At 46.8% G+C, this 27,621-nt stretch overlaps 1 protein-coding gene across 4 annotated transcripts in view; it reads right to left on the bottom strand.

Moving 5' to 3' along the window:
* Positions 1–27,621, bottom strand: part of RALGAPA1 (Ral GTPase activating protein catalytic subunit alpha 1) — a 194,394-nt gene that overhangs the window by 152,076 nt on the left and 14,697 nt on the right. For all 4 annotated transcript variants that reach the window (XM_083167787.1, XM_083167784.1, XM_083167785.1 and 1 more), the window contains exons 2-3: positions 5,844–5,954; positions 1,645–1,694 (exon numbers count right to left, since the gene is read on the bottom strand). In XM_083167787.1, coding sequence (XP_083023913.1) covers positions 1,645–1,694; positions 5,844–5,954 — 161 coding nt within the window. The remainder of the gene's footprint in view (positions 1–1,644; positions 1,695–5,843; positions 5,955–27,621) is intronic.

Here is a 27,621-nt window from a genome sequence, read left to right as displayed (position 1 = left end):
GAGTCCCCAAGAGCCATGTGTGTTTAGCAGCATTACAAGGGGAGCTGCATGTGTATTAGCCTAGGGAACCAGTAACCTGTAATCAGGCCCGGTCAGTTAGTGAACTTTACCCGCTTTGGCCAAATACAGGATTTTATTTTATTAACCAAACTGTACAGTCATCACTTAATCAGATGTCACTTCTAGTCTGTTGATATTATCAGCACAGCCAGGATCCGAAAGTAGACTGTGACGTAACACTGTATAAGCAAAATGAATGGAAAAATTAAAACAGACCGGGGAGGGGAATTTGCACTACATGCCTTTGAAAAGGCAGCCTGCCAAATGATTTAACACAGTCCTCAATAATTACGCCTGTTATACTGCCAGCGTCTGTGTGTGCATTGGGGGGGGGGGGGTAAAGTGATGATAGAGGCTATTTTTGCCAACTTTTTAGGAGCATACCCAATGTTAAGAACGGACAACAAGTGCCCTACAGACATGTCCTAAAGTCAGGTGTTTTTGGCTTAAAGTTTATAGATTTGCCTTTGATAATCTTGTTAATTATGTCCCCTTCGCTCCTGAGCAGGCGGTCCTAGGAATTCTACCTCAAGGTCAATTTATATCGAGAGGCTGCTGTTAATTTTATGTCCACCAGGTAAAAAAAAACCATTCTATAAGTGGAATCATTCCGATACTCCTCCAATTTCTTTATTTAAGGGAAAAAAAATCTTGTTTAGAATGGATTGGATTGAGGCTTCCCTTTTCAAAGAATTGAAGGTGGCCGGCTTTTTTGAACTTTGGGAAGGTAACATTTCAATCCTTCCCACTTCAACCAAAACTAAATGTTTTTCAAATACTTCTTGGTATCGTACAAGACATGTGACTTATCACCCGCCAATATAGGGTAGTCTCCCTGCCCAGGGTTCTCGCACTGTGGGCCATATTCAATGCCGCTGGCGAGGGGGCTAAATGCCGGGGATCGCCGAAAATAAGCGACCCTCACCATTTAACCCCCGCACCGGCCGCTCACCCTATTCTACGTTCCGGGGGAATCCTCGCTGAATCCTCAGATGACGGGGAGGATTCCCCCAAACAGCGAGGAATGCGGCTATCGTAGGAAGCCTGGTGCATTTAGCTGCAAGCCTCGCTGTTTTAGCGGCCGCACGCGCCTAGCGAGGGGGAAACGGCGTGTGCAGGGGATTAGTTAAATACTGACCGTGCGAGTTGTGACAGCGAGCAGTCAGCACTGCTCACTGTCACAGCTCGCAGAAGTCATTGAATATACCCCAGAGTGTCTCACATGATAAGTATGCATTGTTTCTGATGCGTATTTCTTTCTTTCTTTTTGTCAATATGTGGAAATATAGGTCTTACTTATTGATTTAACATGTCTCAATTACCTGTACTCCTACCTCTTCTGCTATATTTTGTACCTCAATTGCTATTGGATTTTATTATGTGTTTTATGTTACAAAGTCATTAATAAATATAATATATAAAAAAAATAAGAACGGGTATTAAACTCAGCAAGGTTTGCACCTTATATCAATCTGATCTCAGTCTAAGTCGACTACGAATACAACTCAAATTGATGAGAAAAACCACAGCAGAAGACCAGGAACGGTTCATGAATTTCCTGCCCAATATAAAATGTTATCTTACCTCAAAAATAAAGAGGATGGCGTCAAGTTCCTCCCGCTGGGACTTATGGCCTACAACAAGAAGACAGATTACTATTTTTTTACTTTTATTATGGAGCCGCAAATGCATCATTAACTAAAGCACTGAAATTTCCTCATACATTTCATACACAATGAACAGCTACACTTTAGGCAAATAAAAACAAAAATGCAACAAATGCAAGATCAGTTATATATTGGTACCAGCAGCTGGGAGACCCGGATTACTGTGGTCCTGAGGGGTCTGTAATACCCAGCAAGGTGCCGCCGAATCTCGCTGCTATATTGGGGGACCTCATTGGTCTTCTGGCGGGCACCAGAGGAAAGGTACCACTGACGATTGGAGTACTGTCCTACTAGTAACATTATATATATATATATATATATATATATATATATTTATTATCTATATCATGACCAAACTTTATTGCATTATTTGCTATAAACTATTGCATATATTCCCCTCATTCCCAATATACTGTAGTTGTACTGTGACGTTTCCTCAATAGGTTTCGATTGTCATTTTAGGTTTCAGACCCCCATACACTGGGCTATTTACCTCCAATTTTAGGGGGGTATGGGTCATAGGGGCGACTGAAGGAAGGTCGACTTGCATTAGGTTGACATGGCTAAGGTCTACAGCGTCGACACAAGCATTAAGTCGACAACAGGAAGGCCAACAGTCAAAAGGTCCACGTTTTTTGTCCAGAATGTCGAAATGGACACTGTCTAAGTGTACCGCTGCACTCGGCATGCTTATGGGCACACTATTTGGTTCTCCCGTAGTGGACGGTAGGGTATGAGATACTGCCGGCTGGCACAAGTCGGCTAAGCAGAATAAAAAGTGAAAAACGCATGTTGACTTTTTTGACTGTCGACCTAATGCCTAAGATACCAACAATGTTTCCTGGAGAGCATTCCACCTCCTTGCTATCACCGAGACCTGGCTCTCCACCTCTGATTCTGTCTCTCCGGCTGCTCTCTCCCACGGTGGCCTCTCTTTCTCTCACACTCCCAGGTCGGATGGTCGCCAAGGTGGCGGTGTGGGTCTTCTCCTCTCAGCCTCATGCACCCACAGTGTCATTCACCCTGAACCCTCTCTCCTTTTCTCCTCCTTTGAGTCTCACTCTATCCGTCTATACTACCCCTACCACCTCCGTGTTGCTGCAATCTACCGCCCCCCTGGCCCTATCTCCCAATTTCTTGACAACTTCGCCGCCTGGCTCCCACACTTCCTCTCCTCTGACCTGCCATCTGTCATTCTTGGTGACTTTAACATCCCCTTGGATAACCCCGCTGATCCTGGCACCTCCAAACTCCTCTCTCTCTGCTCCTCTCTTGGCCTATCTCAGTGGACTACCTCTCCCACCCACATCCAAGGACACTCCCTCGATCTCGTCTTCTCTCGCTCTTGTTCCCTTACTGACTACACTATCTCGGCTTTTCCTCTTTCTGACCATCACCTCATCTCCTTCTCCCTCACTGCTTCCCCCTCTCCCACTCCCCCTCCCAAGCGCATTGTCTCACGGCATAACGTCAACACACTTGATCTTGCTGCCTTCTCTAACACGCTGTGTCCTCTTCTCGCCCCAATCACCACCATGTCCTGCCCGAACCTCGCCGCCTCCTTCTATAATGACACCCTATCTTCGACATTGGACTCTGCCTGCCCTCCATCCTCTATCCCCCTTCGATGCTCCAACCCCCAACCGTGGCACTCGCCTATCACCCGATTCCTTAAAAAGTGCTCTCGCACTGCTGAGCGCTTCTGGAAGAAATCACGCTCCCTCGCGGATTATCTCCATTTCAAATTCATTCTTTCCTCCTTCAGCTCTGCCCTTGCTCTGGCCAAGGAATCCTACTTTAAGTCCCTCATCCTTTCCCAATCATCCAATCCCCGCAGGCTCTTCGCCACCTTCAACTCCTTGCTCTCCCCCCCCTCCTCCAGCTCTTCCGTCCTCCATCGTAGCCGCTGATTTTGCTACCTACTTTTCAACCAAAATCTCCTCTCTCAGGACTGCCATCACTGCTGCCATGACCCCACCCTCTCCCTCCTCCCCTCCTACATCCCCACTCCCCTCCTTCCAACCCCTGTCCTCATTTTACCCCACCACTGCTGCTGAAGTCCACTCTATCCTTCAATCCGCTTCTCCCTCCACCTGCCCGCTCGATCCTATCCCCTCCAATATTATCCGTCGTCTCAGTCCGTCAGTCTGCTCTCACCTGGCTCACCTGTTTAATCTTTCCCTATCCTCTGGGATCTTCCCTTCCTCCTTCAAACACGCTCTTGTCTCCCCAATTCTCAAAAAAACAAATCTGGACCCCAACTCCCCATCCAACTACAGGCCCATCTCCCTCCTCCCTTTTGCCTCCAAACTCCTAGAACGTCTGACCTATAATCGTCTCCTAAACCACCTTACTGCTAACTCCATTCTCGACCCCCTCCAATCCGGGTTCCGCCCTTTACATTCCACTGAAACTGCCCTGACCAAAGTCACTAACGATCTAATATCGGCTTAATCCAAAGGCCTCTTCTCTATCCTCATCCAGCTTGATCTGTCAGCTGCCTTTGACACTGTTGACCACCCTCTCCTGCTCAACACACTCCGCTCCTTTGGCATCACTGGCACGGTATTCTCCTGGTTCACCTCATACCTCTCCGATCGCTCCTTCTCCGTCTCCACTCCGAGCTCCTCCTCTCCTACTACCCCGCAGCCAGTCGGTGTTCCCCAAGGGTCTGTCCTTGGCCCTCTCCTCTTCTCTCTCTACACCACCTCTCTGGGCACTCTCATCAGCTCCTATGGTTTTCATTACCACCTTTATGCTGATGATACCCTAATCTATCTCTCTTCCCCCGACCTTTCCCCATCACTCCTGTCCAAGGTCTCTGAATGCCTCACAGCCATCTCAGCCTGGATGACCCAACGCTTCCTGAAGCTAAACATGGCTAAAACTGAACTTCTAATCTTCCATCCCCCGAACATCCCCTCTTCTCCCACTATCTCCATCAGTATTGGTGAAACCGAGATCACCTCCACCGACCAAACGCGCTACCTCGGTGTCATCATTGACTCCTCCCTCTCTTTCACCCCCCACATTCGTGCTCTCTCACAGTCTTGCCGCTTTCACCTACGCAACATCTCACGCATCAGACCATTCCTCTCCACTGACGCGACCAAAATTCTCATTCACTCTCTTGTCATCTCCCGCCTTGACTACTGCAACATCCTTCTCTCCGGGCTACCTCTCACCCGCCTCGCACCTCTCCAATCCATTCTTAACGCTGCTGCTAGGCTCATCTTCCTCTCCCGCTGCTCTACCTCCGCCTCCCCCCTCTGTCTATCTCTTCACTGGCTCCCCATTCCTTTCCGAGTTCTCTTTAAACTCCTCACCACCACCTACAAAGCTCTCTCCTCCTCCACCGCTCCTTACCTCTCTTCACTGATCTCTATCCACACTCCCTCCCGTCCTCTTCGCTCCATCGCTGACCGCCGACTGACCTCTCACCTAATCACCTCCTCCCACTCCCGTGTCCAAGACTTCTCTCGCGCTGCCCCCCTGCACTGGAACAACCTCCCGCCACCCATCAGGCTTTCTGATTCCCTTACCTCCTTCAAGCGCTCCCTCAAAACCCACTTTTTTCGACTAGCCTATCCCTCCTCCTAACCTCTTTTGATCCTCTTATCCTGCCTCCGTTCCCCTCCGTTCCTACTTATCCTATTGTTTTTCGTTCGTCCACCCACCTATTTTTAGTATGTTAACTCTTATGAGTAGGGCCCTCCTTCCTCACGTACTCACCCTACCTCTTTACCTCACCTGTGCTCCTGTCCTGTTCTTCCCTTCCTCTACTTCATCTTTAGTCTCCTTGACAATTTTGACACCTACTTCTGAACTGATGCTGACTTTAGTTCTACCAGCTATACCCCCATTTATACTGTATTTTTCAACACACCCTGTACGTTACCTCGTCATTTTTTTTTTTTTGTTTGCTATGTACGGCGCTGCGGACACTTTGCGGCGCCCTATAAATAAACGTACTACTACTACTACTACTGGATACTGGGGATTCCAACTCCACCATCACTGGTAAGATTTTGCATTTAACATATAAGCCTTAAGTTCCGTTTCACCAATTCTGTCTGAACGATACATAAACAGCTTGCGGTACAATCACAGGCTCACCTTTCTGTTTTAGGGAAGTCTCAATGATCACAAAGTTCTCAAAGAAAACGTAGTAGATATGAGAAAAGTTCTGTTCAAAAAACTGCTTGAGGTCAATAGATTCTGCATTTTCTGTAAGAGAAAGACAAGACGCGGGATTACGGCGGGGAATCTTCCGTAATGTGCCAACATTTCTTCCAATATATACATGTCTTATATAGAAAAATCTTAGGGACCCATTCCAACCCATTCGTATGGGTCAGAATTTGGTCCAGTTTGCGATGCTGGGAGGTCTGCGCAAGCCTGACTATGTGCGAGCACCTATCACAGTATCACACTCACCAAGGTATTCGAACAGTAATGGGAGCGCTGGGGGTGGCAGCAGGGGAGTGCCCAGTGATTTATGGGGGTCCCCATAGCTGCGGATATTATTCCGATGTCTTGTTCCCTTATCTGCAGAAAGCCTAAATTTCCCATTGTATTTACTCTGCCGGGATAATAGGACATAGGTAAAGTCCCAATGCTCCAGAGAGCATGCACCATCAGGAATCTGGGACTTGGCACCTCCGGGGTTGTGTTGTACACAAGAGCACACAGCCCAGGTCATTTGTGGGTCGGCTCATTCTGAAAAGATGCACTTAAGCTGTATTTTCGCTAATACCATGTTCTCATTGACGCCCCTGCAAAAACCTGTTTTTTTGTTGCTGGGTTTTTGGCGGGGCACAGATCATCTCAAGCTCACAGACCCCATTCATACAGCACCTTAGACCCAGGAAATTCTCGTGTTTGCCCCGTTCACACTGCTTCCCTGGTCTGCCCTGCCAACAAGTGTGCGGAATCTAAGAGCAGCTAATATCGGCTGTAAAATAGCTGTTCCTCCGCTTGAGATCATGCACCTTGGAGTACTTCTTACAAAGTGCTTTAAGTTTGTTCACAACATGTTGCTGGGTTTTATGGATGCCACGGGCAGACAGTATTTTTGATATGTTGTAGTATACTGTCAAATCCTTAACAGTGCCAGTCACTTGCTTCATTATATCCTCCTCCCCTCACAGCCGCAGCTCCAGTACCTCCTCATCCCTCCACATGTCACCTGATCTCATTCCCCAATCAGCTTGCTTTTCATGCCCTGTGTGAAAAACCTGGGTCCTGCCTGCTCACAATGGTGGACACCCGTGTAATTCCCAGGAATAACCCTGCAAAAAACCCGCGTGCAATTACAGGGACATTACACCTGGGAATTTCACTCACACCCATTCACAGTGAGACACGACACGGGAAATTACTGCTTGCCCTGGCAGTGAGAACGGGGGTATAAGGAGAGCTGGAGGGAACTGTACACGATTTCATAATTCCATAATCACGCTGATTTTCTTATCTGCTCTCAGGCCTAATTTACTGGGGGAAATTTGCTAAAATGGGAGGATTGTTGCTATGGGAAACCAATCAGAATCTATTTAGCACCTTCTAGAAGATAATAGATAGTATCTGATTGGTTGCCTATAGCAACATCACATCGGTTATAGAACTCACATCTTCGTAAATTTCCCCCACTTCATCTACAGACTACATTTTATATTCTGTAATCTGCTCTAATGCATTATGTATGGTTCTGCAATCCTGTGGGGAGTGGCACAGTGGCTAGTATTGCCAGTTCACAGAGCTGAGGTCATGGATCCAGCCCCAGCCAGGGCCCTCTCTGTATTGCGTTACTGTGCCTTCCCCACATTTGCGTGCCTTTCCTCTGGGTGTTCTGTTTTCCTTCCACACTTTAAAAGATCTACCGATCTGGCTTGTGAAAAACCCAAATGTGTGGGATAGAGAAGATCAGCTCCACAGCGTCTGGGAATGATGTGAAAGAGTAAATATTCCTTGTAAAGCCATGCGTAATATGTATATAAATAACGCTTAATAAATAATATAACCGGGACCTCTGCCAGTCCGCTTCAGCGCTGCTTGTGTAGGGCAGGAGCAGGGAGAATATGATGCTTCAGCTGGAGATGAAAGCCAGCTGCTTATTGGAGGAGCCTGTCACATTCGTTGTACGAAGAAAGATGTAATAAAATAGACAGAAATTATCTAAAAAAAAAAAAAAAAAAAAAGGTCCCTAAACCGTTTATTTTCTGTTTTCTGTTCCCATGATACTCTTTAGCAAATCTTGTGGTGTACCATAAAAAAAACAAAAATTAGTAACCGCTTAACTTTTAAATGAACAGTGAAAATGTATTTAATGTGGAGCAACATGTCCAGAGCAGGCCAGCCTCAGGCCGAACCCTGATCTGGGCCGTTACATCCAGAAAGCCCGCAGACGCAGCTTCCTAGGAAACAGATATATTTAGTTACAAAGTAAAAGGGGCCATACACAGGGCGATTTTTATCTATTAAGCAATCTGACTAGATCGCTGAGATCTGACTAGATCGCTGAGATCTGACTACAGGCGGACTCAAGGAAGCTGAACGAAAACTGGGTGCATTTGAGCTCAATTTTGAGTGAATACTTATGTACATTTTTTTTTTTATAAATTTGCTAAAATCTCAGAATTTTGTCACTATCGGTATTGTGTGCAAAATTAATTTATTCCATGTTAAAATAGGCTGTGACATAAAATGTAAAAAAGTGAAGCGCTGTGAATACTTTCCAGGTGCACACTAGGTGCACATAGCTGCATGTCAGGTGCACTTGCCACAGGGCTGGTGCACATTCCGTATAAGAACGCACCAACAGACATTACAGCGTTTATAGGTGCTAACAGCGGGTGTCTCAGTCCTTGCGCACTACCAATAGACAATGCTGCGTATGCTTTTCTGTGCCGCTCATAAATCTGGTGTGTCCCATGTGTCAGTGGGGCCGAATCAGACCGGCTTGTGGCAGCCAGTGGGTGTTCCGGGATTGACGCCCGTCGTTTCATGGGCGTGCACACGAAAACCGGTGGACGCGCCCATAGAAATGCTGGGCGGGCCCAATGGAACGCAAGCATTCCCCGACCTGCTCGGGGCGGGTGGATGATGTCACATGACATCAGCCCCCGCCCCCAAATCAGACATCAGTTTGCAGCAGAAATCTAATGCTGGGTACACACCAGGACGACTAGGGCCCGATCCCCTCAATCTAGATCCAATTCCGACCAATTGGATGTAGATTGTGTGGTGATTGGGCCCTTTTCTGTCCTGGTGTGGACCGATACCGATCCGATGCGCGGTCCCGCGGGTCGGTCGGTCGTTATTGAGATCCTACCTGCTGCAGGTAGGATCTCAATGACGACCATACAGCCGGGTGCGGGTCGCCATCGGATCAGACCCGCTCACGGTGCACATCGTGAGCGGGTCGTGCCACCCCGCTTTGCATCGTGAGCGGGTCGTCCTGGTGTGTACCCTACATTAGTCCTGGCTCACTGTTCTGCTGCAAACAAAAGCAAAGTAATTTGAGGGCGATCAAACGGTTTCTCCTCTGTGCGGGCATATGCCAGCGGATGTGTAGTGTAGCGAGGAGAGGGGGCGCGCGTTCACCAGGGCAGCATTAACCTGTTCGCTGGGCTCCAAATATATGCAACCTAGCGAGCAGGGCTGAATCAGGCCCAGTGTCTTTAGGAGGCTCCGTACTTGGGCGAGCCTCTGCAGGCACAACTAACACCATATTTAAAAATAGTTGAAATACTTGACACAATGGCGAGGAGACTGCACCTCCCAACCATCCTGGACAATTGGGTGGAATGGAAGGAACTTGAGCATTATGTGGCCAGTCCCTGTATCCAGCTCAGGCCTGAATCACTGGATCTGAATTTCAGGTTTCATTGTCTCAGTCACAGTCATATTCTTGAATTTGTCTCAAGTTATGACCTTGACGCTTCCGCCTTTGTATTTGTATATTCTGTGTATCCTGTTTTCCCTGTTCCATTGTTTGGCCTATGAATACCTAGCTCTGACTTTGAAGCTTCAGGAGGTGGACGCAATGTTTCTGAAGGTGCCCATACACGGTGCGATTATCGCACCCATTATGGGCTGGATCGCATGTGATGCGATCCATACAAAAAGTATGTGCAGCACGTACTTTTTGTACTGTGCGAGGCGATGCCAGCGGGAGCACCCATCGCATGTGCTATTGCACCATGTATGGGCACCTTTAGTACTGCACATGCACCGCACTTGCACGGCACATGAGCAGCGGTTGATTAGCAACGTCATACTGAGTAGTATCTGCAAAGTGACTGACCGGTGCGTTTGCGGGGAGGGTGTGGCTTCAAATACACAAAAAAAGTCTTGATTGGTAATTGGGCGTGTCTGAATTCACACACAGTTGCCAAGGCTCCAGAGGCTTATGCTGGACAATCAGAGCAGACATAAGGTTGATTAGATGATCTAAGGGGCAAACAACATGGCCTATATGTACGAAAGTGGCAGATCAGAGATATCATCAATGGTCTCTGAACCAATCCCTGCACATGTATCATTAGCATATTTTTTGCAGGTCTGCTGCATTCGCAATAGAGGCAGCATTTCAAGGCTAATTTTTGCGCACATCTTAAGATTGCAGATCTTCCTAGTGTGTGGGCACCTTTACCGATGTCTGTCCTCCGGGTAAATGCAGCTTTCTAGACTCAGCAGAACTGAAATCTGGCACCGAGCGGCCCTGAACGTCTTAAAAAAGCCAAGTGCAGGAGCCCAAAGGGAGGAGGGACTGCCGCAGAAGGCAGCGGCAGCACAGCTTGAGTGTGAGTATTCCTGGGGCAGGACAAACCTACCCTGGTAGGTTTACCTGCCCCAGGAAAACCCACCACTCGAGGGCTTAAATCTAAACTGAAGTTAACCAAAACTGGATAGTCAAAATTGGCCACGAGCCAGAATAGAACAGTGCGTACACACCATTAAACAGACACGAAGATTGTCCAGAGGTGGTATAAGATGTACCCATTACCCTTGATGTGATGTGACAGCACAGCTTTCCCCGCGGTTGCATACATACAGAGTGTCTGTACTATGACATGTCAGAGTCCCAAAGGAAAGAATTCTGAAAGTGGTCAGAACAAAAATCCCAGCACGAAACATTAGACAATATAAGAGGAAGCCACTGCCCAGACACCTTGTTAATGACATTCCATGATGTCGTCTATGGGTGTAGTCAGACAAATGTTCTCCGCAAGCTTTGGAAATCTAACTGTAAATAAAGTACTGGTGCACTGCACTACTGTATGAAGGTGTCGGGGCAGCTACAGCCTAGTGCCATTATTGCCCACTCTCCCCACCATTTTTCATGACGGCAAGGGTGTATACCCTTGCCGATGTGGGCTCCCCGTCACTCCCAATATCGGGCAAGGTACACATTGTTTACAAAGACAAGATTGGATGCTGTGTAGCCGGCATAACACCTCACAAATCGGGCACTAGCTAGTTGGGATATTGTTCCATTCCTGTGGCCAAAAAAAGTCACTCAACTTGTGCTGGAAGTTCTGGTCATGAGATCATATGTTTAAACGCCCACGAAAACAGTTAGATGGCTTTGGACAGAAATCCAGCCTGCAACCAACCGCTCTGTGGATCCGCCACTGTCCCCCTTTCTTTTTCTTTTTTAAACAAGAACATAAATAGAACTGGCAAGAAGCTGCTGTCCTGAGGAGGGGGCGCCAGAGGCCTTCGCCTATCAACATACAAGTATAAACAATCTCTGCTGCCTGCAGAAAACACAAGGTCATGCCTCTTCTGCTCCTGAAATTATTCACATTCTTTGGCAACCAGCGATCCACGCAAGTATTCCTCCATGCAGGTTACAGACTTTATTCTTCACAAGCTGTGTCAACATTGAATAGGACTTGATTTCTCTGTTACAAATGAAGAAAGAAACATCCGCAACTCATTTAAAAAGGTTAAGAATATGAAGAACTCTTCTTATTCAATGACATCTGGAGATACTACGCGATACGTTGTAGATTATAATCTTATAGCTCTCGTTAAGCTTTCGGAAGTGAATACAGAAACAGGAGTTATCCTGGTGTGTGAAATATATTTCGACAAACAAAACATCTCATGAATGTTATGTGAAGGTGCCCATACGCGAGGGGGATTTGGTCACTTTCCATAGAACTGCAGAGAGAAATCGGATAAAAAAAGTGACCAAATCGCATGTTTTGACATCAAGTCCGATGCAATGCGGGGTCCCTGACCCTTTCGGCAGGCTTGGATGAGATTGCATACGATACATTGTATTATTTATTTACAGTTTCTTATATAGCGCAAACATATTCCGCAGCGCTGTACAGAGAATATATATGACCACTCACATCAGTCCCTGCCCCAGTGGAGCTTACAATCTTCCCTACCACATGTACACGCACAAACAGACATTCTAGGGTTAATTTGGTTGGAAGCCAATAACCTACCTGTATATTTTTGGATTGTGGGAGGAAACCGGAGTACCCGGAGGAAACCCACGCAAGTCCGGGGAGAATAGACCAACTCCGCACAGTTAGGGCCATGGTGGGAATTACCATTACACCATCCCTTCTGCAAAATGATGATGTATCCTAAGCAGTTCTGCTGCCCAGGAGGTTCCCAGGCAGTTCGAGGGGTATCGCAGGAAAGTGCTCCCCTTGGAGAAGTCGCCCTAGTGTATGGGCACCTTTAGGAGGTGTAGTTCAACATGTAAAGGTTTCAAAATAAAGCTCGACACCCAATAAGACGATTATTGTTCCAAACAACCAACTGGTTGAGACCAATCCACCGGTGTGCGGGAGCAAACCATAGTATGCCATGCTAAATAACTCCCAACTAACTGGACACTTTTATCCTAACTACGGGATATCAGCACAAGTAGTCAGACACTGTGATGGGTATTCAAACTGTGCCAATATGTCCCTGGCAGGGCATATATCGACACTCACCTATTCAATGCTGGCATTAACGACAGCACTGAAGGCTGTCAGATACGACTTTTTTTTAATGTTGGATCTGTTTTGTTGGAAATGTTCGTGGACTGTCAAACTCGTGGATGTTTTTCAACAACCCGCAGCCGTTTCGGACAATTTACCGACTTTCCAATGCTCGGCACACTGAATACCTACTGTCGAAAGCGTTGAAAAACGGATTGAATACCCAGTGTCTGACTACTTCCGCTCCCTGCTCTGCCTCACCTTCCCCATGGGCTTTCCTACAACCACCACCGTTTTGGCACACTAATATTCGGACTACAAAATCATAATTTTTCTTTTTTTTGATATTTAACAAAGAAAAATGTATTTATTTAAAGCATGCAGAAGTAGACAATGTCCACCTTTTTCTGTGACATCCCCATTTGGAGAGAAGTTGGCTGGCTGAATGGATGGTCAGATAAAAAGCTGGACATGTTTAATGAGCACAGTTTTGTTGGACAGACATGCCGGCCATATACTAGACCAAGTTTCATCCCGATATTTAACATAATCATGACACCAGAAGCCAGCTCAATTATATTAGTACATATAGAAAAACCATAGTAGACAAAAGGCAATACAAAAAAAAAAAAATGAAAAGCACAATTACAGGGTTAAATTGCCTGGAAATAATTTAACCACCTGGCAGTAAAAACAATAAAATTATAATATGCGTAAAACTAGATGTATCCCTTTCTTCAAATACTTAGCTTGTGTTCATTCTATAACCCTGCACCTGTCAAAACCCCCTCTAGTTCCTCTTTCCTGCCAGAGGTGTTGCGGTCTGCTCTGGTGGTTCTAGCACACTCTGGTCCCCTACAGAGTGTACTAGATAGGAGCACCGGAGCAGAGAGCGACACCCCAGGCAGGGAAGAGGAACTGCAGGGGTATTGACAGGTCCAGGGAGCTAGAATGAGCACTGCTTAGTGCACATAATACAGCACAAAACACATCCTTTTATGCTGGGTACACACCAGGACGACTAGGGCCCGATCCCCTCAATCTAGATCCAATTCCGACCAATTGGATGTAGATTGTGTGCTGATTGGGCCCTTTCCTGTCCTGGTGTGGACCGATACCGATCCGATGCGCGGTCCCGCGGGTCGGTCGGTCGTTATTGAGATCCTACCTGCTGCAGGTAGGATCTCAATGACGACCATACAGCCGGGTGCAGGTCGCCATTGGATCGGACCCGCTCACGGTGCACATAGTGAGCGGGTCGTGCCCCCCGCGTCACCGTGAGCGGGTCGGACGAGACACTGACGACCCGCTCACGATGTGCATCGTGAGCGGGTCGTCCTGGTGTGTACCCTACATTAGTGCTGTCTGTAGCAAGCATTAGCTAACCAGACATGTATATGAAACTATAGCTACTCAAATGATTGGTTTACAGGCTGGATTTACAAAGGCTTCCCAAATGCAGAAAAAAATCTTGGTGTAATATCTGGGCGTCCGATTTTTTGATTGGGTCGGAAAAATCGCGTTGATCGCATCGCATGCAACCAAATCGCATGTGATGCGATCGACGCGATTTTTACATTGAATTCAATGTTAAATGGTCCCTGAGACCCGATTTTTACATTGGGTCCAATGTTAAATGCCCCCCAGACCCCATTTTTTATTGTATACCCACCCTGTTCATACCCCCACTATCCAAGTGGGCATGGAGTTGATTTTATATAGTATGGCGAGCGCAGCGAGCCACCACGCCCGAAGCGTGGCGAGCGCAGTGAGCCCCGTGAGGGGGCGCGTATTACTTCAAATGTATTCCGCGTCACCTCGCCACGTTCGGGCCCGCCACACTATATAAAATCAACTCCATGCCCACTTGGATAGTGGGGGTATGAACAGGGTGGGTATACAATAAAAAATGGGGTCTGGGGGGCATTTAACATTGGACCCAATGTAAAATCGGGTCTCAGGGACAATTTAACATTGAATCCAATGTCAAAATCGTGTCGATCGCATCGCATGCGATTTGGTTGTGTCCTTCGCATCTGATTGTATGCCTTAAGTTAAGGCATACAATCAAACAAATCGGGCGCCCAGATATTACACAAGTACCAAAATCTTATAGCTACACTGTACCTCTGGGACTGTGCTGCTACCAACATTAGTTAACTTAATGCGGGGTACACACCAGGACGACCCGCTCACGATGCACATCGTGAGCGGGTCGTCAGTGTCTCGTCCGACCCGCTCACGATGACGCGGGGGGGCACGACCCGCTCACAATGTGCACCGTGAGCGGGTCCGATCCGATAGCGACCTGCACCCGGCTGTATGGTCGTCATTGAGATCCTACCTGCAGCAGGTAGGATCTCAATAACGACCGACCGACCCGCGGGACCGCGCATCGGATCGGTATCGGTCCACACCAGGTCAGAAAAGGGCCCAATCAGCACACAATCTACATCCAATTGATCGGAATTGGATCTAGATTGTGCGGATCGGGCCCTAGTCGTCTTGGTGTGTACCCAGCATTAGTTCTCATTCAGATCATGAGACATATGTGCTCTACCAATACCAATACTCCTCCTACAATGGGGCAGATGTATGAACCAGCGTTAAGTGCAAAAATGCACTTAACGCTGGTTAACTTGGGGGGGATTACGATTTCCCCGCTGAGTTACGCTCGGCGGGGCTGTCCCCTGCAATCCCCCCCCAGGGATTAACGGCTGGGGCGATGCATTACCAGCCTTCAAGGCCTTAATTCACCCCGGCCGCTTCGCTAGCTCAGGACTAGCGTTGTCCTATCCCCCACTGTGGGGACAACGCTAGCCCTGCGTCTGTCTTGGGCTGCGCTGGAGAGCTTGCAGTTTTAGCAAGATCTCGCACATGCCCAGAAAGCCGGCCAGGGGGGGGGGACGGGGACGGTGAGTGCCCTTGTGTGGGGCGGTGAGGGAGCCGATAAGGAGAGCCGTTCACGCTGGGGATAACGGCTCTCCTTATCTGCTCAATACATCTGCCTATAACGCTTGCCCGCTTCTCCACGTTATGCTGGAGAAGTGGGACTCGTTATGTGCAAAACGTTATAGGCAGATTAATACATCTGCCCCCATGAGTTATTGTATGGAACATGTATGGGTTAAATGACATTTCTCTGTGCCTATATAGCTTACATTTACTGATGTTCAGTTTCTCGAAGCAGACAATTTTACTGTTGCCCTTTAAAATGCAGTCTTCAAAACGGAAGAAGAACTGGCGTCTTTAAAAAAAAAAATCTAATAAAAGTAGATCATTATGGGGCTAATTCCTAGTCGCACACAATGCTGTGGTTGATGCTTTCTTGCTATGCATGGGTCTGAGTCATTACAAGTCACACAATACATATGTGACACGGTGTGTACCCAAGGAGAAGCAGCAGAAAATGAGGCACATAGCCTCAGAGGTGTATTGGAAATGAGCTTGGGTCGGTGACTGGTAGGCGGCTATTCAGATGAAGACAGCCTGCATAGCTGAACTGGATACCAACAACTGAAAATCGCTCACATTGGAGGCAATGGGGGTTATTCTGGTTGGTTCAGAAGCCTTGTGAGTCCACGGAACCCCGCCTTGCAGTGCGGGTTCACCCGCACAGGCTGCAATTGGATGATTAGCATAAACATCCATTTGAATGCTGCGGGGAACACCCACATCTTTTGATGGTCGCTGAAAGATGTGGAAGGTGCACGCATATAAAAGTGGCTTTCAAGTCACTTCCATATGCGTGCACTCTGGAATGGATATGGGCGGGCAGGTGAGATCTGGTGATGTCAGCTACCTGCCCCCCGCGTCACGGTCTCATTACTATGGGAACAACCAGCGTTCTCATGGGAACGCCCATGAAACGCTGGGCGTTCCCATATGGTAATGGGGCTGCCCGGCGCCCCCCTGCACGCCGTGTAGGGTGCGTGCACCCGGCGAACTAAATGTTCGTCATGGGTGCAGACGCACAACATCGGTCCTCCGTGTGAATGCAGAGTGATGACTTGTAATGAGCCCAGAGTACTTTGGTACAGGCGATGGGCCCTATGCAATCTCGGAGGCATGACTTGGCGGCAAAGACCAGAGAGGGTGGTTTGTGGGTGCGTGTAATCACACCTGACCTCTAGCCCACAGATAGGGCTGAATGTAAGTGAGCACTGCTGGAGCTGACAGGTACAGTGATGGCCCGATCACAGAGATGCAGCAATCCCTTTATACGTACGAGAGAACACGTTTCCAGTGCACAAGATACTCTCTGACTTGCCTCTATCTGCCCTAGCTGCTGTTACTGCAGAGAGCAGGACCCGCAGCTGAATCTAATCAGCTGGCTGAAGGTACAGCAGAGTCATCCCCTATCCTTGCCTGCCTCTATGCATGGCAGCGCCACTCTGTCTGCTACAGCTGACATGAAGGCACATGGTATAGTGGCACGTCTCTCTACCAGCCTGCAAGTTTAAGCCTGTAGTTTTGGCTCAATGCTTCTTTACATGTTGCAGCATTAAGGACAGGGAACACTTAACTTATGAAATGCTCACTGTACGGTTATAAAAGATTTATTGCACTGAGATTCAATTCACTTTGGTATACGGAACGTTGCAGACTAATCAATGATGTCATCGGCCACTTTCACGGTAGGCAGAATCAGTGGATCTGCTTTTATCCAGCGCAGTCAATGGTCACTATGGTAGGCTGAGATTAGCTCTAATGACAAGAACTCACGGTACTTGTTTCCTAGCACGGCCACAATCGCGGGCATCAGGTGTCATTTTTAGTGGTATACGACGCGACCGACGCGATGCCCCCGATTTTCCCATTGAAATGCATTGAAAAAAGTCAAAATCGCGTCGGTCGCGTCGTATGCGGCTAAAAAAGGCTTAAATGGTCCAGACGCGATGCCCACGATTTCCCCATAGGAAACAATGTTAAATGGCTCAATGTACCCGCGATGCCCCCGATTTGTCATAGGGAACAATGTTAAATACCTCAATTTCACCAAATCATCATAGGGAACAATGGTAAATGGGCCAGAAAGCCCCAAAAACACCCCAGAACAGTGAAATGTCCCCCCAAAAGTACTTTACGCCACCCCACGATCAACGCAAACCCGAAGCGTGGCGAGCGCAGCGAGCCCGCGAGGGGCGGCGGTACGCGTCCTCTGACCTTTTCATACCCCCACTATCCACGTCGGCGTGGAGTTGAGAATAGAATAGTGTAGCGAGCGCAGCGAGCCACCGAGCCTGAAGCTCGGTGGGGGACGCGGACACCTTCACAGGTAAACGCGTCCCTTCGCGGGCTTCACAGGTATCCGCTGCGCTCGCCACGCTTCGGGCTTGGTGGCTCGCCACACTATTCTATTCTCAACTCCACGCCGACGTGGATAGTGGGGGTATGAAAAGGTCGGAGGACGCGTACCGCCGCCGCTCGCCACGCTTCGGGTTCGCGTTGATCGTGGGGTGGCGTAAAATACTTTTGGGGGGACATTTCACTGTTCAGGGGTGTTTTGGGGGGTTTATGGCCCATTTAACATTGTTCCCTATGATGATTTGGGTAAATTGACCCATTTAACATTGGGAAATCGGGGGCATCGCGGCTAAATTGAGGCATTTAACATTGTTCCCTATGGGGAAATCGCGGGCATCGCGTCGCGGCCATCGCACCCGATTTTTTAGTGCTTGCGATGGCCGCGATGCCCCCGATTTTTCCTCACGATGCCCACGATCATGATCGTTGTGGCCGTGCTAGGAAACAAGTACCGAACTCACTTGTGTCCTTACATGCATTATGAGTCTGACTTCCTATGGGTAAATACTGGCTGCTTTATCCTTACACTGCAAATTAGATTTCAGTTTGATCACCCAGCACCCAAATCTAACTCTCTCTGTACATGTTATCTCTGCCCCACCTGCAGTGCAGCATGGTTTTGTCCATTAAAGAAGGAGTTTGCTTTTGCAAACCAACCAGAATCAATAACCCCCTATAGGTAATGACAATCGGAAATAAGGTATATGCAACGCTCCTAGGGTTTATACATTTTGGAAAACAGCCATCGAAAATACATTGTGCACACAAACCACTTAACTACAGTTATTCATCCTGGTAAAAGCACTCAGGCATTAAATCCTGGGATTCCCTCATCACAAAAGGCCTAAAATCCAGCCTTTGTGACCGATTCATACCGGACCTATTAGGGAAAGTAACAGATATATACAGGACTTGTCAACCTGGTGCTTCCCTCTGACTTACATAAAGCCTAAAGTAAAAGGCAGGTAAGCTAGTACAGGTGGAGTGTGCCTTATCCAAAAGCTTGTTGTACAATGGATTATTCCGGAATGTTTTTAGATTTCAATGAGGTATGTTGTTGGACCAATGTGTGAACATAAAATGCACATCAATCACGTGAAATACACAGCCCTGACTATTATCGTACGGCCGTGCATGTGCGGGGACCACTGCGAGCAAGGGCAGCGATGTCCAATCGCAAGAGGATCGACAGCCGGCAGCCGATTGTGGGAGGGAGAGCCATTTTCTGGCAAGTCCCAGTAAATGCAGGTGGCACCCAGCAGTTGGGAGGGACGTTATCATCAGCAGCGGACCCCATTTCCTCATTGCCATTACAGCGATGAGAAAGTCTAGACTTACTCGGCAGCTGGAACAGGGGAAAATCCATTTGATGGTGAGTGATTGCGAATAGATTTCCTCCTGTGTGCACAGGGGCGGGGCGGGGGGAACTCTGGCGGGGCAGCATTCACCTGATCACTGGGCTCTGAAGAATTGCAGCCCAGCGAGGAGGTCTGAATCAGGCCCAAGTTTCCGAACATAAAAAAAGGGCCTGATTCTGGTTCACGTGAGAAAAAAAATGCTAATTCCCTCTCTAATGGACAAAACCATGTGCACTGCAGGGGGGTTGGGGGGGGTCAGTTGTAACATGTGCAGAGACAGTTAGATTTGGGCGAGTTATTTTGTTTCTGTGCATGGTAAATACTGACTGCTTTATTTTTACACTGCAATTAGATATCAGTTTGCAGTAAAAACCCCACCCAAATCTAACCAGTCACACATCATGTCCCCAGGAGTGCCAGTCACACATCATGTCCCCAGGAGTGCCAGTCACACATCATGTCCCCAGGAGTGCCAGTCACACATCATGTCCCCAGGAGTGCCAGTCACACATCATGTCCCCAGTAGTGCCCGTCACACATCATGTCCCCAGTAGTGCCCGTCACACATCATGTCCCCACTAGTGCCCGTCACACATCATGTCCCCACTAGTGCCAGTCACACATCATGTCCCCACTAGTGCCAGTCACACATCATGTCCCCACTAGTGCCAGTCACACATCATGTCCCCACTAGTGCCAGTCACACATCATGTCCCCACTAGTGCCAGTCACACATCATGTCCCCACTAGTGCCAGTCACACATCATGTCCCCACTAGTGCCAGTCACACATCATGTCCCCACTAGTGCCAGTCACACATCATGTCTGCAGTAGTGCCAGTCACACATCATGTCTGCAGTAGTGCCAGTTACATATCATGTCTGCAGTAGTGCCAGTTACATATCATGTCTGCAGTAGTGCCAGTTACATATCATGTCTGCAGTAGTGCCAGTTACATATCATGTAGCAGTCCTCAGTAGTGCTTTTAGGGAAAACTATTGTTTTTGGAATAATTTGGATAACAGATATCAGGATAAGGGATGCTCAACATGTATAAATACATATAATAAAACTGGGTCATGTCTGTATATAGATTTTTTTTTAAAATATACTTCTAAGGACTATAGAGCTAAAAAGATATTTTTTTAGGATTTTTTTTATGTTTCCAGAATCAGGCACAAATTACTGGATGAATTTGGATAATGTTTTTACGATTGTATAGCTTATGGACCTACAAGCAAAACTGCGGTATGTACTGTATTATCGGGATCTGACATCAGGGAGAGAAAGGAAAAACCAGATGCTGTGGTGTCGGCACGTGTTCACTCCTGAGCGATCTCAGACATTCATACCAGCAAAGCCACAGCCAAACACTAGTTCACAATACAGTTCACAGTTTGCGTGTGTTTGTTTAACAATTTTTAAAAGACTTTATATTGTTGTTCATTTGCTTTCCCCCTAAACACATTATACATTTGTGTTACCCGTTTTCTTTTAACATTTCCCCAGCTCCTGACCAGATTACGCATAACTTGCCAGCAGGCTGCTATACCAAAATCACTACAAACTGCCTACAGTGGTGGCCCACTCACAATGACGAGTACTGCGTGAGTACTAAATACTTTTGTGCAGTTCCTCTTCCCTGCCTGTGGTGCTGCTCTTTGCGGTAGTGCTTCTAGCACTGACATGCAGACCAGACTGCGTTAGAAGCACCAAAGCAAAGAGTGACACCCCAGGCAGGGAAGAGGAACTGCAGGGGTTTTCGAAGAAGCAGGCTGCTAGAATGACCACTACATATAAGTAAAAAAAAAAAATAATGTACAAATGGAGCCAGCCTCAGCCAGCCCATCAGCGCAACATATGCATAGCGCTGGCGGGGGGCGGGGGACACGAGAATGTCTCACTCACTTGGTGGAGGTGGATGCTTCTCTGCCTGTCCCCGCTTCAGGGAGTGGCAGCGAGCGGGGGAAGAAGGGCAGCCGTCTGCAGGGCTTCTGACAGTATAGGGTGCGCGCGCAAGCACCATTCTGTCAGACTCTGGAGGAGGGGCGGGGATCGGCGCATGGCGATTCTAGCTTCATCTGTAGCCATAGGGATCACTCTGCCTTATAGACAATGCTGGGAAAATGGCAAATATGATCCCATTCCAATGTCTATATATCGGAGAAGGATTTATGATTAGACCGTGGGTTTAGGTGGGTTATACGGTGGTTCGGTCAACGCATATTAGGCCGACATGCATTGGGTCAACCACTGAAGATCAACATAGCTTAGGTCGACACACGAAATAGGTCAATAGGGTTGGAATGTTAACACAAGCATTAGGTCGACAGTCAAAATGTCAACATGATTTTTTCACTTTTTGCGCCAACATGTGTCGACAGGTGGTATTTTATGCTAGGGTGTGGAGGGAGAACAGAATAGTGTGTCTGAAGCATGTTGACATTTTAAACTAAAACCCGTAAAAAAAAACTCATGTCGACCTAATGACTGTGTCAACATTCCAACCCAGTCGACCTATTTCATGTTTCAACCTAATACTGGTGGACCCTATGACCCATACCCCACGGTGGGGGGGGGGGGGGGGGGTGTTGGGGTCATGCTGTGGTCATCAGTATGTAATCATCATTGTATGGTTGAAACAAAAGATTGATCTTTAAAAGTCTGTCTCTGAACCCGGCTCCTGGAACATGGAACTCAATTTACTTGGACAAATGTGTGTCATAGGGAAATAATGAACAGATGTAATTCAATCCACAAAACAATGTTTGCAATATTAAAATGTTCTCATATTGTTTTGCCAGGAAAAAAGTTTATTATGTTCTGCGCAGCAAAAGCTGTCAAAGGCATATAAACTGCAGGTTATTTTATGGAAGTCATCTAATGACTTCCAAAAGGACCGTGGCCCTTATTCTGATCGGTGCGGCCGGATCCGAATATGCGGGCAGGACCGTGCGTGCGAAACCCCGCCTTCCATACGGATCGCCAACTCCGTCCGTACGCGGTAAGAAGCTGGCCGAACGGACCGCACGTGTATTTCTCATGAATACGCCTCCTCCATCTCAGGGAACCTCCCCCATCATTCGATGGTCGCAGACCATCGAATGCAGGACCGAGTGGCCAGGCAGCTCCCGCAAATCTCAGACCACACGGGCATTTCTCCGTGCCAAAGCAGGGATCTGGGCGGGCAGCTGACATCCGGCAATGTCATATGTCCGCCCCCTACACGTGCGTCACGGCCGCATTACCATACGTACACCCAGCGTTTGCATGGGAACGCCCATGAAACATATGGTAATGAGCCCAAACAGCCCTTCACGCCCCTCTCCTCCCCCTGTTCGTAGGTGTACACATTTAATGTGGAATTTTGCCGTGCGTCCCGCTCGCACATGCGCAGAGACGCCTCTGCACATGCGCAGACACAAAACATCGGCGGCACGAACGCACGCGGATATTACCGCACCAACCAGAATAAGGGCCCATGTTTGATGACAATAAACAAATTTTGTTATGGTTTTAAATGATGCTTTTATATTACAAAGAAAACGTTTGTTATGATCATTTTTTTGATGTGTTTCTATCACATATGCAGATTTCATCGTTAACCCCTTCATGACAGAGCCAGTTTGTGCCTTCATGACAGAGCCCTTTTTTTCAAATCTGACATGTCTCACTTAAGTGGGGATAACTTTTTTTTGCTTTTACTTATCCCAGTGATTTTGAGATTGTTTTCTCGTGACACATTGTACTTCAAGTTAGTGGTAAATTTGGGTCGATACAGTCTGTGTTTTTTTGTGAAAAATACCAAAATATCGTGAAAAAATGGAAAATTTAGCAATTTGCAAAATGTTAAATTTTCTGCTTGTGAGACAAATAATCATACCACTCAAAATAGTTAATAACTAACATAGACCATATGTCTACTTTATGTTTCCATCATTATTTCAACTTCCTTTTAATTTTTTTGGACACTAGGAGGCTTACAATATGAATAGCAAATTCTCAAATTTTCAAGAAAATTTCAAACACTGATTTTTTTAGGGATCAGTTCAGTTCTGATGTGACTTTGAGGGACTTGTATGTGAGACACCCCCATAAATGATGCCATTTCAAAAACTGCACCCCTCACAGTATTCAAAACAGCATTTTGGAAGTTTGTTAACCCTTTAGGTGTTTCACAGGAATTAAAACAAAGTGTAGGTGAAATTTCAAAATTTCTTTTTTTTTGCAGAGTTTCAATTTTAATACATTTTTCTAACGAATACAGTAGATTTTACTAGAGAAATGTGACTAAAAATTGATTCCCCCAATTCTTTTGTTTTCAAAAATATCCTATATGTGGCCCTAGTGTGCACTTTGACCAAACCACAGGCTTCATAATAGAAGGAGCACCTACTTGATTTTGGAGCCTCCTTTTTATGAGATTTTTTTTTAGGCACCATGTAGGTTTCTAGGCACCATAAGTGCTAAAAGTTAGGAACCTCCCCCACAAGTCACCCCATTTTGCAATCTACACCCCTCAGGGAATTCATCTAGGGGTAGAGTGTACATTTCAAACCCCCAGGGGTTTCACCAATTTTGGTACAACTGGGATGTGAAAATGGAAAATTACATTTTTTTACACAAACATGCAGTTCTGGCTCAAAAATTTTCATTTTCACAAGGTATGAAAAAGAAAAAGCACCCCAAAATCTGTGCCCCAATTTCTCCCGAGTACGGCAATGCCTCACATGTGACCAAAAAATACCAGTTGGGTGCATGGCAGGACTCAGAAGGGAAGGAGTGTTTTTTGGATTTTGCAGCACAGATTTTGGTGGAATGAATGGTGGGTGCTATGTTGCACCAATACAGTGGAACCCCCCCACAAGTCACCCCATTTAGCAAAGTACACCCCTCAGGGAATTCATCTAGGGGTATAGTGTACATTTCAAACCCCCAGGGGTTTCACCAATTTTGGTACAACTGGGCTGTGAAAATGAAAAATTACATTTTTTTACACAAACATGCACTTCTGGCTCAAGATTTTTCATTTTCACAAGGAATGAAGGAGACAAAGCACCCCAAAGTCTGTGCCCCAATTTCTCCCGAGTATGGCAATGCCTCACATGTGACCAAAAAATACCAGTTGGGCGCATGGCAGGACTCAGAAGGGAAGGAGTGATTTTTGGATTTTGCAGCTCAGATTCTGGTGGAATTTTGGTGGGTGCTATGTCGCATTAGCAAGACCCCCCAAGCACCAATACAGTGGAACCCCCCCACAAGTCACCCCATTTTGCAAAGTACACCCCTCAGGGAATTCATCTAGGGGTATAGTGTACATTTCAAACCCCCAGGGGTTTCACCAATTTTGGTACAACTGGGCTGTGAAAATGAAAAATTACATTTTTTTACACAAAAATGCAGTTCTGGCTCAAAATTTTTCATTTTCAGAAGGTATGAAGGAGAAAAAGCACCCCAAAATCTGTGCCCCAATTTCTCCCGAGTACGGCAATGCCTCACATGTGACCAAAAAATACCAGTTGGGTGCATGGCAGGACTCAGAAGGGAAGGAGTGTTTTTTGGATTTTGCAGCACAGATTTTGGTGGAATGAATGGTGGGTGCTATGTCACATTAGCAAGACCCCCCAAGCACCAATACAGTGGAACCCCCCCACAAGTCACCCCATTTTGCAAAGTACACCCCTCAGGGAATTCATCTAGGGGTATAGTGTACATTTCAAACCCCCAGGGGTTTCACCAATTTTGATACAAGTGGGCAGTGAAAATGAAAAATTACATTTTTTTACACAAAAATGCAGTTCTGGCTCAAAATTTTTCATTTTCAGAAGGTATGAAGGAGAAAAAGCACCCCAAAATCTGTGCCCCAATTTCTCCCGAGTACGGCAATGCCTCACATGTGACCAAAAAATACCAGTTGGGTGCATGGCAGGACTCAGAAGGGAAGGAGTGATTTTTGGATTTTGCAGCTCAGATTCTGGTGGAATTTTGGTGGGTGCTATGTCGCATTAGCAAGACCCCCCAAGCACCAATACAGTGGAACCCCCCCACAAGTCACCCTATTTTGCAAAGTACACCCCTCAGGGAATTCATCTAGGGGTATAGTGTACATTTCAAACCCCCAGGGGTTTCACCAATTTTGATACAAGTGGGCAGTGAAAATGAAAAATTACATTTTTTTACACAAAAATGCAGTTCTGGCTCAAAATTTTTCATTTTCAGAAGGTATGAAGGAGAAAAAGCACCCCAAAATCTGTGCCCCAATTTCTCCCGAGTACGGCAATGCCTCACATGTGACCAAAAAATACCAGTTGGGTGCATGGCAGGACTCAGAAGGGAAGGAGTGTTTTTTGGATTTTGCAGCACAGATTTTGGTGGAATGAATGGTGGGTGCTATGTTGCACCAATACAGTGGAACCCCCCCACAAGTCACCCCATTTAGCAAAGTACACCCCTCAGGGAATTCATCTAGGGGTATAGTGTACATTTCAAACCCCCAGGGGTTTCACCAATTTTGGTACAACTGGGCTGTGAAAATGAAAAATTACATTTTTTTACACAAACATGCACTTCTGGCTCAAGATTTTTCATTTTCACAAGGAATGAAGGAGACAAAGCACCCCAAAATCTGTGCCCCAATTTCTCCCGAGGACGGCAATGCCTCACATGTGACCAAAAAATACCAGTTGGGTGCATGGCAGGACTCAGAAGGGAAGGAGTGATTTTTGGATTTTGCAGCTCAGATTCTGGTGGAATTTTGGTGGGTGCTATGTCGCATTAGCAAGACCCCCCAAGCACCAATACAGTGGAACCCCCCCACAAGTCACCCCATTTTGCAAAGTACACCCCTCAGGGAATTCATCTAGGGGTATAGTGTACATTTCAAACCCCCAGGGGTTTCACCAATTTTGATACAAGTGGGCAGTGAAAATGAAAAATTACATTTTTTTACACAAAAATGCAGTTCTGGCTCAAAATTTTTCATTTTCACAAGGAATGAAGGAGACAAAGCACCCCAAAGTCTGTGCCCCAATTTCTCCCGAGTACGGCAATGCCTCACATGTGACCAAAAAATACCAGTTGGGCGCATGGCAGGACTCAGAAGGGAAGGAGTGATTTTTGGATTTGGCAGCACAGATTTTGGTGGAATGAATGGTGGGTGCTATGTTGCATTACCAATACAGTGGAACCCCCCCACAAGTCACCCCATTTTGCAAACTACACCCCTCAGGGAATTCATCTAGGGGTATAGTGTACATTTCAAACCCCCAGGGGTTTCACCAATTTTGGTACAACTGGGCTGTGAAAATGAAAAATTACATTTTTTTTACACAAAAATGCAGTTCTGGCTCAAAATTTTTCATTTTCACAAGGAATGAAGGAGACAAAGCACCCCAAAGTCTGTGCCCCAATTTCTCCCGAGTACGGCAATGCCTCACATGTGACCAAAAAATACCAGTTGGGCGCATGGCAGGACTCAGAAGGGAAGGAGTGATTTTTGGATTTGGCAGCACAGATTTTGGTGGAATGAATGGTGGGTGCTATGTTGCATTACCAATACAGTGGAACCCCCCCACAAGTCACCCCATTTTGCAAACTACACCCCTCAGGGAATTCATCTAGGGGTATAGTGTACATTTCAAACCCCCAGGGGTTTCACCAATTTTGGTACAACTGGGCTGTGAAAATGAAAAATTACATTTTTTTACACAAAAATGTACTTCTGGCTCAAAATTTTTCATTTTCACAAGGAATGAAGGAGACAAAGCACCCCAAAATCTGTGCCCCCATTTCTCCAGAGTACGGCAATGCCTCACATGTGACCAAAAAATACCAGTTGGGTGCATGGCAGGACTCAGAAGGGAAGGAGTGATTTTTGGATTTTGCAGCTCAGATTCTGGTGGAATGAATGGTGGGTGCTATGTGGCATTAGCAAGACCCCCGATGCACGGTGAAATGATGAACCTAATAATCCATCGATGTGTGGTATATTTTGAAACACTCCTTTATACATAGGCCGGGTTTGTCGGGGCAAGTTTCACAGTGGAAAATAGTTTCCTTTCTTATTCCCTTTTTATAGCAAACTTTGCACCTTTTTTGTGTCCTGCCTTTTCTTGCAGTGGAGGGGATTTCGTTGGGAAAATGCTGCCCTGGTACAATACGGGGCCCAGTACTAGAAGTACTGGGGCCCTCTGCCTGCTGGTTCCCAAATATTAGGCCCTTTATGACTTCCTCTTGAAAGTGCATAAATGTCCCCCTCTGGCCGGTAGAACGGAA

This window comes from Crinia signifera, chromosome 12 (assembly GCF_055691185.1).
Source record: "Crinia signifera chromosome 12, ASM5569118v1, whole genome shotgun sequence".
Classification (NCBI taxonomy): Eukaryota; Metazoa; Chordata; class Amphibia; order Anura; family Myobatrachidae; genus Crinia; species Crinia signifera.
Note: the sequence above shows the minus strand (reverse complement) of the source record. Positions and strands in the feature narration are given on the sequence as shown.